At 42.8% G+C, this 13,577-nt stretch overlaps 2 protein-coding genes across 2 annotated transcripts in view; both read right to left on the bottom strand.

Moving 5' to 3' along the window:
* Window positions 1–1,178, bottom strand: part of LOC103370679 (androglobin) — a gene marked incomplete at its 3' end in the record, with an annotated part of 36,500 nt that extends 35,322 nt beyond the window's left edge. The window contains exons 1-3 of the mRNA XM_008299808.1: window positions 1,108–1,178; window positions 473–632; window positions 202–294 (exon numbers count right to left, since the gene is read on the bottom strand). Of these exons, the coding sequence (XP_008298030.1) occupies window positions 202–294; window positions 473–632; window positions 1,108–1,178 (324 nt within the window). The remainder of the gene's footprint in view (window positions 1–201; window positions 295–472; window positions 633–1,107) is intronic.
* Window positions 1,179–2,236: 1,058 nt separating this feature from the next.
* On the bottom strand, window positions 2,237–8,455 carry rab32a (RAB32a, member RAS oncogene family). The gene is made up of 2 exons (XM_008299807.1): window positions 8,144–8,455; window positions 2,237–3,450 (listed from the first exon to the last, which is right to left on the bottom strand). Exons 1-2 carry the CDS (start codon window positions 8,453–8,455, stop codon window positions 3,304–3,306), a joined length of 459 nt encoding a protein of 152 aa, XP_008298029.1. The 3' UTR covers window positions 2,237–3,303.
* Window positions 8,456–13,577: the final 5,122 nt, after the last annotated feature.

The raw sequence follows: 13,577 nt of genomic DNA, 5'->3' as shown, positions 1-13,577 counted from the left end.
AGGCACATGACACATATCCTGAACTCTGTTATCCTTTCGCATTTATATGACTGTGTATAGAAACTGCTGGATAAAAGGATACACCATAATATTCTGCGATAAACCACAGTCACACTGCCAGACAGGGACAGGTGGACATTCAGCATACAGTGCGCTGTGTCATTAAGAACCATATGATTTTTATAGAGGTACAAAGGCTACCTTGTCAATAATAAACTCTCCAGGGCGCTTCCAAGTGTGCACTTTCAAAGATGGAGGCAGAGAAATTTTCCCTTCTGGATCTTCAAAAAATGGCTGCAGACAAAAGCAAACGAGGTGAACGTGAGACACAAGATGTTAAAACGAGTTTAAACTGTGGAGTGGGATTGAAGCAAAGTGCACATTCCCGATGCCGTGTGAAGCATATTGTTGTTGAGGGCAAATTAATAAATTCTTTCCCAGTTTCACACATATTCTACTCATTTACGTTTACAGTTTTGGAACTCTCTTTTCTCTTCCGATCTTTAGGTCCATTCCTTGAGCCCCATTTTTCCTCGGCGACTTCAGCATCATTCCACTCAGGCCAAATGGGGGATCTGCAGCTGCCCACACCTTCGAGGCTCTTTGAGGAAGTGGCTTCCAAGGACGTTGCTCTGAAATGATGACATATAGCTGATCATCTTCATGTTGTCTTATCTAACTTTTTTTTTTTTTTGCCAGTATTTAGCATCAGAATTGGCCAGCTCAGTGCCAGAGCTTATGTATGGAATGAAACCCACCAAACTCTGACAGCGAAGGGGATAGTAAGCAATATTGCTGGCTGGCTGCTGTCTTATGATAATCACAGACTGTATTTACACACATACCTTGTGTAATATAAAGTATATGTGTAATATAAAGTACAGCTATTCTTAAGTGGCTGGCAGGCTTTTGACATGTGTACTATAAAGTACACGTGTATTATGAGGTACAGCATTTCTTAAGTAGTTAGCAATTTTTTGACGTGTGTAATATAAAGTAAAACTATTCTTAAGTGGCTCGTGGGCTTTCGATATTTTCATGGTTTGTAGCTAAGCTAAAGCTAAAGCTAACCATGACTGCCACTTACGAACGCTAACCCAAACTCACTTTGTTTGTCGGTCAGATAGAGACTTTTTGCTGGAAGAAGACTTCTCTGCCTTTGCCTGCGTCTTTGGCATGTTTTTTTTTCTGGTGTGAAACCAGAACAAGAACGTAAAAACGTAACGAAGCAGGAAGCCTGCCGGGGGCTGCGCTTCTTTGGCGTCTCTAACGACTCTGCTCTTGAAAGTTTGAGCGTTGCTACGCAACCAAACTGCGCCGTGGGCGGGGCCTGGAGCTGTTGCGTCACCTGTTGCTACGGCGCAGCTGCACAAGCGAGCTCAAAACTATGAGTCACCTATTGAACATCTGGTTTGATTGCATTGCGTGTAAGCCGCCAGAAAATGGACTAATTGTTAGAAATTTTCAAAAGAACAAACTGCAGTCCATCCAATACAGTAACACCACAGGATATTGCCGGGGTGGGGGTGGGGGCAGTAAACTGGCAGTAAACAGGAGTTGCTGTAATGCTTGTACACAACCCAACTGTCAGGCCTCCAGTGCATTCCTGCTCTGCTCTGGTAACAATCAGCTAGGTGTGTGGAGGAGCACAAGCCTCAGCATTGGGAGCAGCATGTCTGATGACTATCACACTCTATTCCTTGAGTGGAGTCACATGCCTGCTCTCTCTCTCTCACACACACACACACACACTCTCACACACACAAACATGACGTCTGTTGTGCTTATCACACACAGCTTAATCCACAGTCCTTTGTATGGAAACTTACTGTTACACAGCAGTATTTTTTTTTTCAAATGTCTTGTACGCATATACATACAGTATCTGTGTTTTCACAGTTGGTAAGTTATTGCAGCCATTCTGGTCAAGTCCCGAGAACATGCCCCCGGCCTTATTGCTTGTACAGTTTGCTATTAAGAAATTTGTTAATATGAGAATAATCCCAGCTCAGCACGCTTGATCTGAGACGTGTACGTGCCAGAAAAAATTGCAAGATAATATAATCAGAAACATTTGCTTTAGACATTGAACTGTAAAAATCCAAACTTGGGAAACAGTCACAAAATTCATCTATAAGCAACTTGTATGTAAATGGAAGTGAACAGATATAGATAACAACACTGAATCAGTTGAATCAGGCGAACAGTCCGATCACAATAAAAACGACGACACAAATCTGTTAAAATGTTTATTCTATTTTGGTCTTGAAGATTGTAAGTATTTTCCACATGTAAACATGATAAAAAAAAAAATCCTTCTGATTCCATCTGAACACTTCAACAGATGAGCAACCCGAGGCACGACCGAGTGTGGTCCTCTGTCTGATTCAATTTTAAAACACACTCGGACCTATAGTATTACCATACCAGTGGACAGACAATCAAACAAAGGTTTCCTAATGTCTCACACAGTACCATCATTAGAGTTCTTTTCTTTTAACATAAATACTGTTTTGTCCATCAGCATGCTCGTGGTGTGATGAATGTAAAGTATGACCCAGCCCCTGATTAACATTTGTTTAAAAATGGTGTGTATTATGGCACCTTATTTCAGACAACATATGGCATAAAGACAACACATTTTGACAGCAGTTTTAGATATGAAAACACTTTGATAAAACTCAACTACGATGCCCATTTACTGACTTCATACTAATCTGAGAACAGCTGGGGACATAAACGAGGGCGCGCCGTACGTCGAATGTTTAAGCGACATTAACGTCAATCTATGTTATCTAAAGAGTGACAGAAAAACAATAAAATGTCTAGTTTCACAGACAAAGTGACATCAACATAAACCAAGATTACTGAGACAGTACACCAAAGTGTCACTAATCAAAAGGCTACAGGTTGTTTTCGAGCTCGTTTCTCAGCTTCCTGTTCGGTTTACGCCCCTTCTCCGGCGCGGTACAGTCCAGGACTTCAAAGGTTGTCAAGGCAGCATATGTGGACAGCTGAGTGGGGTTAATAGTTGGTGGTGGAGTACACAATCAGGGCTTGTGATGGGACAAAGACAACTATAAAGATCCTGAAACAGCATTTGAACAGCTATGAGAAACTTGGATGTGCAGGTCAAGTGGACATCAGTGCAGAGAGAAGTTCCTGGAGCTTTGAGGAGCCAAAAAAAAAAAGGAGTCCTATTCCTCTTCGAGGCTGCAATGGAGAGAGCTGGAGCCACAGGCAGGGTGCACTCGATGGACCCTGCCAAAGGAAGGCGGACGGCTAATGCGGATGGATTGAGTGTTAGCAGCAGCCCGACTTGCTCTCAGCAGCCACGGGGTCGTCCAGTTTGATCCGGTCTCCGTTGCTCTCCTCGTAAGGCAAACCTTTGTCATTAGCCAAGATATTCTCTACCAGGAAACGCGCTGCCTCATCCACGTTGATGTTGTCCTGAAAAGACATCAAAACAGGACGTCAATGAGGTGATAACACTGGTATTAAAAAATATTGTACATTCTTGGGATCGACCAATATGGGGTTAGATACCGACGCCGAATCTTGGTAAAGAAAAGGCCTGATATTTGGAATTGATACACATGAAATGCAATGTTTTAACAGCATGTTATAGCAGAGGACCTGACATTCTTTTTTGATAAGGGTGATCATAATTGAGTATGCAAAAAAGAAACCGGAGTGATTAAACTAGGACACTCTCCTCTGTTTATGAGGGATTAATTGAGTTTATCTCCTGCAGTTACGTCTGCTATTCATTTGTAATTGCGTAATCTATGACCGTTCTGTTATTTTTATTGCCCACTAAGGTTCACATCATAAAGCATTATTAATAATTGTTTTCCACTGTAATTTGTGGCTACCTTCTAACTTAGTCGTGAGCCGTTGGCATCGCCTTAGCCACTGTGAGAGTTGCTGATGTCCTGGTTTGTGGCAACGGCTTGTGTTTCTTGTTCAGTTTTTACAGTCTCTGCTCGAGAGACATTTCTGAGACCACAAAGTGACGACAGGCAGAAAGAGAGGGCTGCATTAGACCTGAAGGAGCACATTAAATTTGTCAATGATTAATAAAAAATACCAATAATCTGAAAAATCTCAAATACTGGCTGCGATATTCGGCCACGCCCCAACGCATTTGCACCTTTGTGGCAAAGCAGACTTTTCCTTTGCTTCCATCTGCATAACAGTGTTTGTAGAAAACAGCTTCTCGAGAGAATTGCTTGGGATAGACAGTAAAGACCCTTATATGAACCGACTTACTAAAGCAACACTGGAGGAACCAATCTAAGGGCAGCAGAGGCCAGCTAAATACTGGCTTTTACTCTTCCACCCTGTGACCAAAAGCTCTCATGTCATGGGTTGAGGAGGTCATGGATATCAATGGCAAAGATGCTCACAAAGACGCCTGAGGGCTGGAATAAAAAAATAAGACTAATGTCTTTGCGAGGAATGTTGAGTCTGAGTTTTCAGTTTCATGACGGTGGTCCTCCATCAACCTGCTAGATCACCATGTTGCAAAGTTAACCTGCTCAGGTGGACGTTCTGTTCAGCGGTACGGATTTAAATTTGCTATTGTCAGCTCAGGGGTAGTAATGTGCCTAAATGAATCCATGGAGTTACAGTAGCACCAAATGGAATGGAAACCTACATGCATCCCGTTAGTGATGCAGAAAATGCATTAATATGTTGTTGTGCTTGGACCTGATTTGTGGCCGAGTCCGCATTACAGCGCTCGTATTGCAGCTGATAGAACACAGATTAGAAAATTGATTAGTCCATTGGTATTTATCACAGAGAAAAGTTAATCAGTAACATTGGCTTCACTTTTTATTGACCAAAAACCAAAGTGATTCTTCATTATGGGATGAAGCACTTCTTTATTACGCGTTCAAATGAATGAAATTTAGAAGTTCTAATGTTGTAGCTGTCGCGTGGCTGAATTGAGAGGCACCGAGTGGTAAAACAAATATACTTACACAATGAACTTTTTTTATTTTACCAGCATTCCTCTGCAGTACACCAAGTGAAGCAGGCAGCACATGATCAGTCCATTTTGTTAAAAATACGAGTCATGTGACATGTCACACATCATTGTTTATGGGAGATAATAAATAAAACTCAAAGAAAATTAATCACCACCATCATGATACCCATTATCACTGATTTGTGTTTAAGGTTTAGTCAAGCCAGCTTTCACAAAAAAAGCCCGGCTTTGTCAAACTTGCTTCGTAGTACACTCCTTTGGGACAGCTTGAATAAAGGCAACCAAAGGGTGAGTGTAGATTCAGAAAGCGTGGTTTAATATTTAATAAAATATTGCATGTGTAAATAAAATGTTGCGCTACAAAGGTCAAGAATTATTCCAGCAGTGGCACTTGAATGAACAGTCCCTCAGTGTTTCACAAAGTGACACACTTCAGCCCCAACAACCAACAAAACAAAACTGCGATGACAACAGTTCACATCTCATCATGACTGAGCGTTATTCTCTCGTACAGCCTTGAAGGACCTACGTGCCTCATCATCTTAACAGTCAGAAACTTTGGTACTCCCCTTCCAATCACAGGTTGTTGTGGGCTGAGTTTAACACCAGCGTGACAGGCACATAAAACAACAACACTTGAGCACACTGTCAGAGAGGAAACGGCGCTGCACTCATCCCACACACCCACACACTTCACATGACGCGGCACGTGACAGCTCCAGGACCAAAAGTTATCTGGAATGACTTCATCAAGTCGGCTCATTCTGAGTTCATTAAGCATACCAACACGTCGAAGCACAACAGATGGTTATTGTTTTAAAAAATGTACTCGCGGGTTTCACAAGTGTTTCCTGGCGTGCAGACTTGTGAGTTTTGTAGAAGACTGGCCTCGGTAAGAAAACAAAGGTGACGGGAAGAGGAGGTGAGGAAAATAGTCATTTACTGTGGTTCAAATACTCATCAGGAAAACTTAGAATTGTTCAAGACAAACAATTCAGAACTGAACACAAGCAGCGTTTAGCCAGCGTTGTGCGCTCACACAGTTACCTGCTGATGAGTCATTGGTACAGATGGGTGACAGATTAAAGGAAAAACCTAAACTCTTGATCCCTGAAGTGAGGGGATGGAGTGGTGTGAGGCTTTGTGGGGCATTTTGCTGGCATAGTTTGTCCCCGAAGAGAAAAGGATCACCGCAAATCAACACAAAGTTGTCACCTTTATCCTATAATGAAATATTTGTAAATTGATGGGAGTCTATATCTATAGACCACCAAAGCTAATGGATGGATTAACAAGATCTCAATCCAATTGAACACCATGAAACTTGAGATTTTTACCTTCATTTGTCCTCCATCTGTTGAAAGTAACGACGCAGATTTGTGGAAATTTGAGGTACTTTTACCACCATGGTGCAATTTCATGGATTAAACCACCCAACAGTAATTAAACCAGTTAGAATTAGTGTCATTTTGACAAACAGTAAGTAATAATCATCCAATATTCTCATAATATGTGGTATTTCTAGACATTAATCATCTGAACCCCCCCGAGCAGTTTTTTGCTCCCGTCTCACTTCTACTCACTGCGGCTTCATTTTTCACTCCAATATAAAGACCAGCTTCTGTACAGAAACAGCCCATCCATGGCTACTAGCAGCGAGAAATGTCTTCAGTGCAGTATGACAACGTTACAACGCCGTAAAGTTAAACTGATTGAATTATTTTTGCTCTCATTCTCTCATGTCATCTCCTCTCTCTTTTGTCATGTGACTGCCGGTTGCAGCTGATTCAGTCACGGCGTCTCAGTTGCACTGAGGAATGCAGGATCTGGTGCAAACTGTTTGTTTCTGACGATTCTTTCTGAATGAGGATTGATGAAGTGATTTCAATGAAATATCGGAATTTTAAGCTTGGATTTGGTTGACATGACCAGTAGAGGGACGATTGAGAAGAAGTTTTTTTTAATGCTAAATGTTGTATCCATCCATCCATCATCTCTACACCTGAATCCTCACGAGGGTCATGGGGGGCTGGAGTCTATCCCAGCCGACTCAGGGTGAAGGCAGGTTCACCTGGACAGGTAACCAGTCTATCACAGGGCTACACTTAGAGACAGACAACCAAGCACACTCACATTCACACCTACGGACAATTTAGAATCACCAATTAACCTCAACATGTTTCTGGACTGTGGGAGGAAGCCGGAGAACCCGGAGAGAACCCACGCTGCACGGGGAGAACATGGAGACTCCCGGCAACCTTCTAGCTGCGCTAACCACTGACCACCCCGCAGCCCTAAATGTTTTATCAGCTCTCATAAATGGTCTAAATTAAAAACAAACAAACAAACAAAACCCACTTTTACTTCAGTTAACACTGCAGGCTAATTTCCTGGTGCAAGAGCAAAACACATCAAGACGGTAACGCCAAACCGTGACACCAAGTTAAGGAGTAACGCTACGAAACATTATCTTTTAGGGCCCTAGCTTGGTGATCCTTGCAGCTCTGGGTTGCCACATCAATCACTGTCACATGATACCGTATCACACCAGCCAGATTTGTCACTGGATGTTGTGCATGCACGGCAAAGACATCAGACTCCAGCATCATTTGTACAGTTTTATACAACGACTGCTTAATTGTTTAAAAAATGCAAAGATATTGGAACTTTTATTCTACAAACATCTAAACCTTATGTTGAATTTTGTATCAAAGCTTTAGCTTCCTACTGCTGACTGACAAAAACCATTACAACATGGAACTATTTCTCAATAACCACAATGCAACCAGGGCGATTACACCATTCAGAAGGGGCCCAGCTTCCCCGCAGGATAACTTCAGAGGATTTCCTGTTTGCCATGAGCTTTTCAGTCAAAAATAGAAGGAAAAAAAACCTGGTGACTCCTTTTATTTTTACTTGTGAGCCTTTTAAAGCTCTTTTCACATCTGATTTGCCACAAATATGTTCCCAAAATTAGCACAAATCATGTTTAAGGTACATGAAAGGAAATATGTATCCCCGTGATGAAAAAACACTTCTGTTGCAGAAACACTAGAGCATCAAAAGAGGGAAATATTTTACAGAGAAGCCTGTTATCTGAACACAGAGGAAAAAATCATTAAAGAAGTGTTAGTAATGATTTCTCACCTTAGCCGATGTTTCAAACCAGCCCAGAAAGCCAGTCTCTTTGCAGAAATTGTCCATGAGGGCTGTGTTGTTGGAGCTCTCTTTCTTCTGATCGCATTTATTAGCCAGCAGCACCGAAGGGATGGGGCTGCCGTTAGCCAGCTTCACCTTACTGTCCAGGTCGTGCTTCCACTTAGAAACGGCCTCAAACGTGGAGCCCCTCGTCACGTCGAACACCACAAATGCCCCCACAGCCTCTTTGTAGTAGACCCGCGTCATGTTCCCAAAGCGCTCCTGGCCTGGGGGACGGGAAGAGAGTTCAGTGGAGGACATGACTTAAAAGCTACACGAGGAACATTATTTGGAATTTGTGAAGAAGAAAAAAACTTGTATTGTGATGAATCCTGGATAAACATCTGAACCAAACAGCGCGTTAGGAATGAAACCAAACGTCTAGTCATGAGTTTGGAGAAGTAGTTCAGTTGTTTCTTTCTCCACTTTGTCGAGAGCTGAACAATCTCCCTTTAAATGTGGACAAAAAAAAAAACACTACGAGGACAGAGATGGATCCTGTTCGACCTACTTTTCCTAATTTGCCGTGGGCCTAATCCGCACACTGTGAATGGCAGAGGTAATCTGCCATAGTATTACACCCATTCTCTGTAGTCACTCCACGAGACAATGTGAGGTGATATTTCACACAGGCAAAGCGAGGGGAATTACCAGCGGTGGACGGCGTGTCTTAAACACAACTGGACCGCTTTTAGTTTATGTTTCAGATCAACTAATTGAAGTCTCGTCGAAGCAGTTCCTCAAAACTTGAGCAACAGAATCCCCGTTTGATTCTTGTACTAAACACTGATGCACTAAACCACCTATTAAGTGTTTATTTTGAAATTATTTGTCGCGTTTGTCAGTTATCTCGAGTACATTTGTTTTGTTTGATGTCAACAGATCGCAGAAAAAGGACAAACTGATGCAATTATTCATCTAAACCAATACTTTAATTTGCACAACTACGATGAAACTTAAAGAGGAAATATACTCCAGAAGTGAGACAATGATTTCACCTTTAAGTCTGCTCACGTCATTTCGTTGTAGCTTAAGTGTGCAGTGGGCCGTACAGAGCAGAGGTTCAGTAAAGGGAAGTGAATCTGTGATCAGCAGTTAAACTGGCAAAAGTTATTCTGGTAACGTCTGACGTTTTCTGATCAAAAGACGCCTTCATTTCTGCTTCATATCACGTTAACGACCCCAAAAGCAGCAGCTTATGATATTTGCTCTGCATGGTGACTGGTTTTTGGCACAGAGGAATGAGCTATATATCAGGTTTTGGTGTTGGTTTGGGACTTGTACGGCAGCCATTAAACTGGTTATGCATGCATTGCACGGGTAGCTGCCCTTCCTCAACCTGCAGATTTGCATTAGTGCAACGGAGCACAGGTGAGCTGTATACGCAAATATAAGGCGACCACGCATTCAAAAGCAGGATTTAAAATAACACTGACTATAAAATATATCGAACCTCACCAGATGTGTTGTTTATTGACCGCTGTGGTGCACAGATTAATTGATTCCCTGAAAATGCGATCACGGCAGGTTAGTTGAGAACTAAAAACGTGTTCCATTATCCAGCAGCGAGCTCCCCTGAACACCACTTACAGCTAGAATGACTGAGCACCAGCATTAACAAGGGACGGCTGTGATAATGGGCTCCGACTGGTTCCCAGTGCACATTTTCAGACACGCAGTTGTGGAGATTCCTTCAAAGAATCATCAGTTGAAACGCCCTCTCTGTTTCAGACACTCCTCAGGACTTTAACAACAGTAGTTTTACGTCACAAGTTAGATGATGGTGTTTTTATGACGGCTGCTTTGTAGAGTTTCTCGACTTGCTTCCAAACTGGTTCGGTTTCATGGTTTTGAGATTACACATCACCATACATCTGATAGATATTTGTGTGCACAAGTAGGAAAAACACAAAATGTGACTTTTCCTTTTAGGTCTCTGATGTGAGCACACCTTATCTGAACGTGTGATGGTATATTACAGACGTGTATTTTGATGTTATAGGCAGGTATGGGCTGTCTTCTGCACTGTTCCCTGTAATTGTGCAGCACGGTATTTACAGACAGTGAAGAAGTGACGAGGTCCAGCCGGCCGGAAGTCACAGCAGACACTCTGCTGCTGAGGATAATTCAGCCCATGTGTTATGTGCTCTAACTACTCCGCCATCAGGTCGCCCTCAGGCCCGTGAATCTGCTCATTTGTTATCATTTTTTCTTTTAGCTTAAGTATCTGCAATTACAGCAGGCCTCCGACGTGATAGATGTCGTCCATATTTATGCTACACTGCTCTAAGAAAGCCTACGGGGCAAGTCTAATTGTGCGGCGTGTTAGACGGCTAACAGCCTCCACCGGTGCTCAGTCACAAAGTACAAGACGAACCAAGATTGAGGAAGTGCGAGCGCGGCTTCTCCCCAGCATACTTTCACTTTACTGCCGGTACCTAACCCGACCACGCAACAGAACTGGAGTGGCGTGGCGCAGTGCGGGTGTGAGCGAGAGAGTGAATACACTGTGGGGCCCACAGGCCTGACGGTAATTGCTCATAATTGAGAGTCTAATTTTAGCCGATATAACCCCAGGTGAATTCACCAGAGACACGACACAGTGGGATAAAGAGCCGATAGACTGAAATAAGGCTTTCATTTTCCAGGGCTTGTAAAGCTCATACGTCCAGAAGAGTGAAAGGCAAGGGCGGAAAAAAAGAAAAAAGACAGAAAGAACGGCTTAATCATTTTCGAGGCGCTTTTGGTATTTCATTGCGAGGTCTGACTGAGCCGAACATAATGAATGGAGCGACTGAACTATATTGACCACAGGCACACTTGAATATTTTCAGCTGTATGAGTCGATAAAAATTCATCTTGTGAGCAATGAAGAGAGCAACAGGGCGGGCAATAGAATGTTGGAGGGGGGAAAAAAAAGGTGAGAAGATGGACAAGTGCTGGTGCAAAGACTGAAAATATCGTATTTTTTTCTCCTTCTACTGACACAAGGATCTTTTTCTTACATAAAGTGCAGCTTCAACCTTGTCGTTTTGTGATCTCAGTATAGTTCTCTAATTTCTAATTCCTGTTTCGAATCTGCCAAGAAAATAATTCATGCGAGAGTCAAGCGAGATGATTCATTTATTCTGGAAAGTGAGCACAAACTGTTCGTCGAACACCGTAGAGGCCACGACAGCGTGTCGCGGTCCCCATTCAGCGCTTGATTTTCTGACACACCCGCTCCTTGCTGCCCGTTCGGTGGACAAGCAGAGGCAGTCTGGGGGTATTAACATCACTTCCTCCCCGGGAGACGACCGGCTGGACGGGAAAAAAAGACCCCACATCAATCGATAGCGGCACAGCGACCGTACGGACGTGACTCTTCTACAAGGTGATGAGTTATGCGGGGTATCGATAAGGTCGGGTTTCCCCACACAAGTCCCTAACGTTAAATGACAGCAAATCCCAGGACGCCTGACCTTTCCAGTGTCAATCGTAACTTCTAATAATCAGTCTGCATTTACTAAAGTCACTCCTGGTTCAGAAAAACAACACACTGTGCTCTACTTATTATCTGATGTTTCACTTGTTAATCTTACAGTTGTTTTTATTGTTTTTTCTAATTAACTCATTGTGTGGAGAATAAAATACTGAACAATGTCCTTTCCGATGTTTAAAAACTCCACTAATCAGATACAACTATAGCCTGAGAAGTGAAACGCCTTCAAGAGAAGCCAAGTCGCTTCTTTAGCGAAGCTCCCAGGATCAAAATAAAGGTGGATTTTATTTTTTATTTATTAATCTCAAGGTCTTTCTTGTTCGTTTAGCCATTTTATTTCATATCTTTACTTTACTCTTGCATTCCTCTTGTTAATTAGTTTGTCTCTTTTGTGAAGAGAATAAAATTGACTTTATGAAGACGGGAGAGATCAGAGGTCAGGAACTCGTGTAGGAAGCTCAGCTCTATTGATGTTGTAGACGGAGGCCAGTAAAAGCCAATATGCATTATTAACTATCATTCAAATTGTGTTTTCTCGTCTTTCATGTTCTGTTAGTCTCATACTTTGTAATACTCCATTCCTGCGCTGCAAAAGTAATTCATTTGTCTACACGAGGAGCAGATATAATTACACTAAAAGCCTTAACGAGTGTCATAGGCTCCTCACCCAATCAGCATGAAACACGGGAACGGATTGAGCCGCGTGAACAAGTCGAGTATTTGCTCAGCGAACGCCACGGAGGAGACCGCAGACAGAGAACAAAGGCGAGCGCCCGGCGTGAGGCAACTGCCTACGAACTAAAGAAGAAGCATGAATCTGAACCGTGGGGAAATTTCAAGGGGTTTTAAAAAAAATAAAAATAAAATAAATAAAGCATTTAAATTCAGTCTGCCACGATTATCGGCGCACGGCTTTGAGTGCGGCGCGGTCAGGCCGCCTCGGTTACGAACCCGTGAAATGTTCGCTCGCAGAACTACTTGATGAAAAAGAAAGTGTTTAGCTGCAGCCACCGTATCATCTCTGTTTGTTGTGTGGGAGAAACAGAAAGAAAGCAAAGTCTCATCATTATCCATAGCCCTTAGCAACCCCGGCTTCCTCTACGGTCGTACATATCGCTATCCTGTGGGTGGGTTGCCATAGAAACTGTCCAAGCCAGACATGGCAGTAGCAACAGCAGCAGTCTCCGTCTGTTGTTAGGAGGCAACTGGCTGTGACCCCCCCCCACCCCCCCAGCAGAACAACACCAAAATAATACAGATAGTCATTAAGGTAGTCTTCAGCACGAGTTTCTACAGAGCGACTGTGAACAACACATGACTGGCACGTTCGAATTCCTCTGAGCAGCATGTGAGCAGTGACTTACTACAGCTTACTACAGAGCCTGAACTGAGGGGAAAATCCCCAACCTTTAAGCGCTATTACTCCTGTTTCCTCACCCCCTCTTTACCGCCGAGTCCAGGGCTGGCGCTGGGGGCAGCTCAGCGTAAAGCCTTGGCACAAGGTTTCAGGAATTTAGCTCATAATGATAATATTTGTTGTAGAATAAGTCTGCAGCGTTACTACACATGACCTGTTAAGAGCTGTTCGTCTGCTGATTGACTTCATGGGAGGGTGTGTAACAATCAAGAACAGGCGAGAGAAGGCTTTCATTTATGGTGAAAGTGTATAATAGTGGAGGAATTACTCAGATTAAGCTAAAGTGAGCACAGTGTAGAAAAAGTCAAATGTCCTGCATTCAATTTATTACAACTAATTATGTCGAGTGGCCAGTTTCAGAACACACACATGATATTATGGGATTAGAATTACTGATGCATTCATAATTGCCATCACATTTATTTACCGCCAGGTCATTTGTAAATTTCCCCCCAAAGATCAACAAGGTTTCCCCTAAATCTAAT

This window comes from Stegastes partitus, unplaced genomic scaffold (genome assembly GCF_000690725.1).
Source record: "Stegastes partitus isolate 25-593 unplaced genomic scaffold, Stegastes_partitus-1.0.2 Scaffold1466, whole genome shotgun sequence".
Taxonomy (NCBI): domain Eukaryota; kingdom Metazoa; phylum Chordata; class Actinopteri; family Pomacentridae; genus Stegastes; species Stegastes partitus.
Note: the sequence above shows the minus strand (reverse complement) of the source record. Positions and strands in the feature narration are given on the sequence as shown.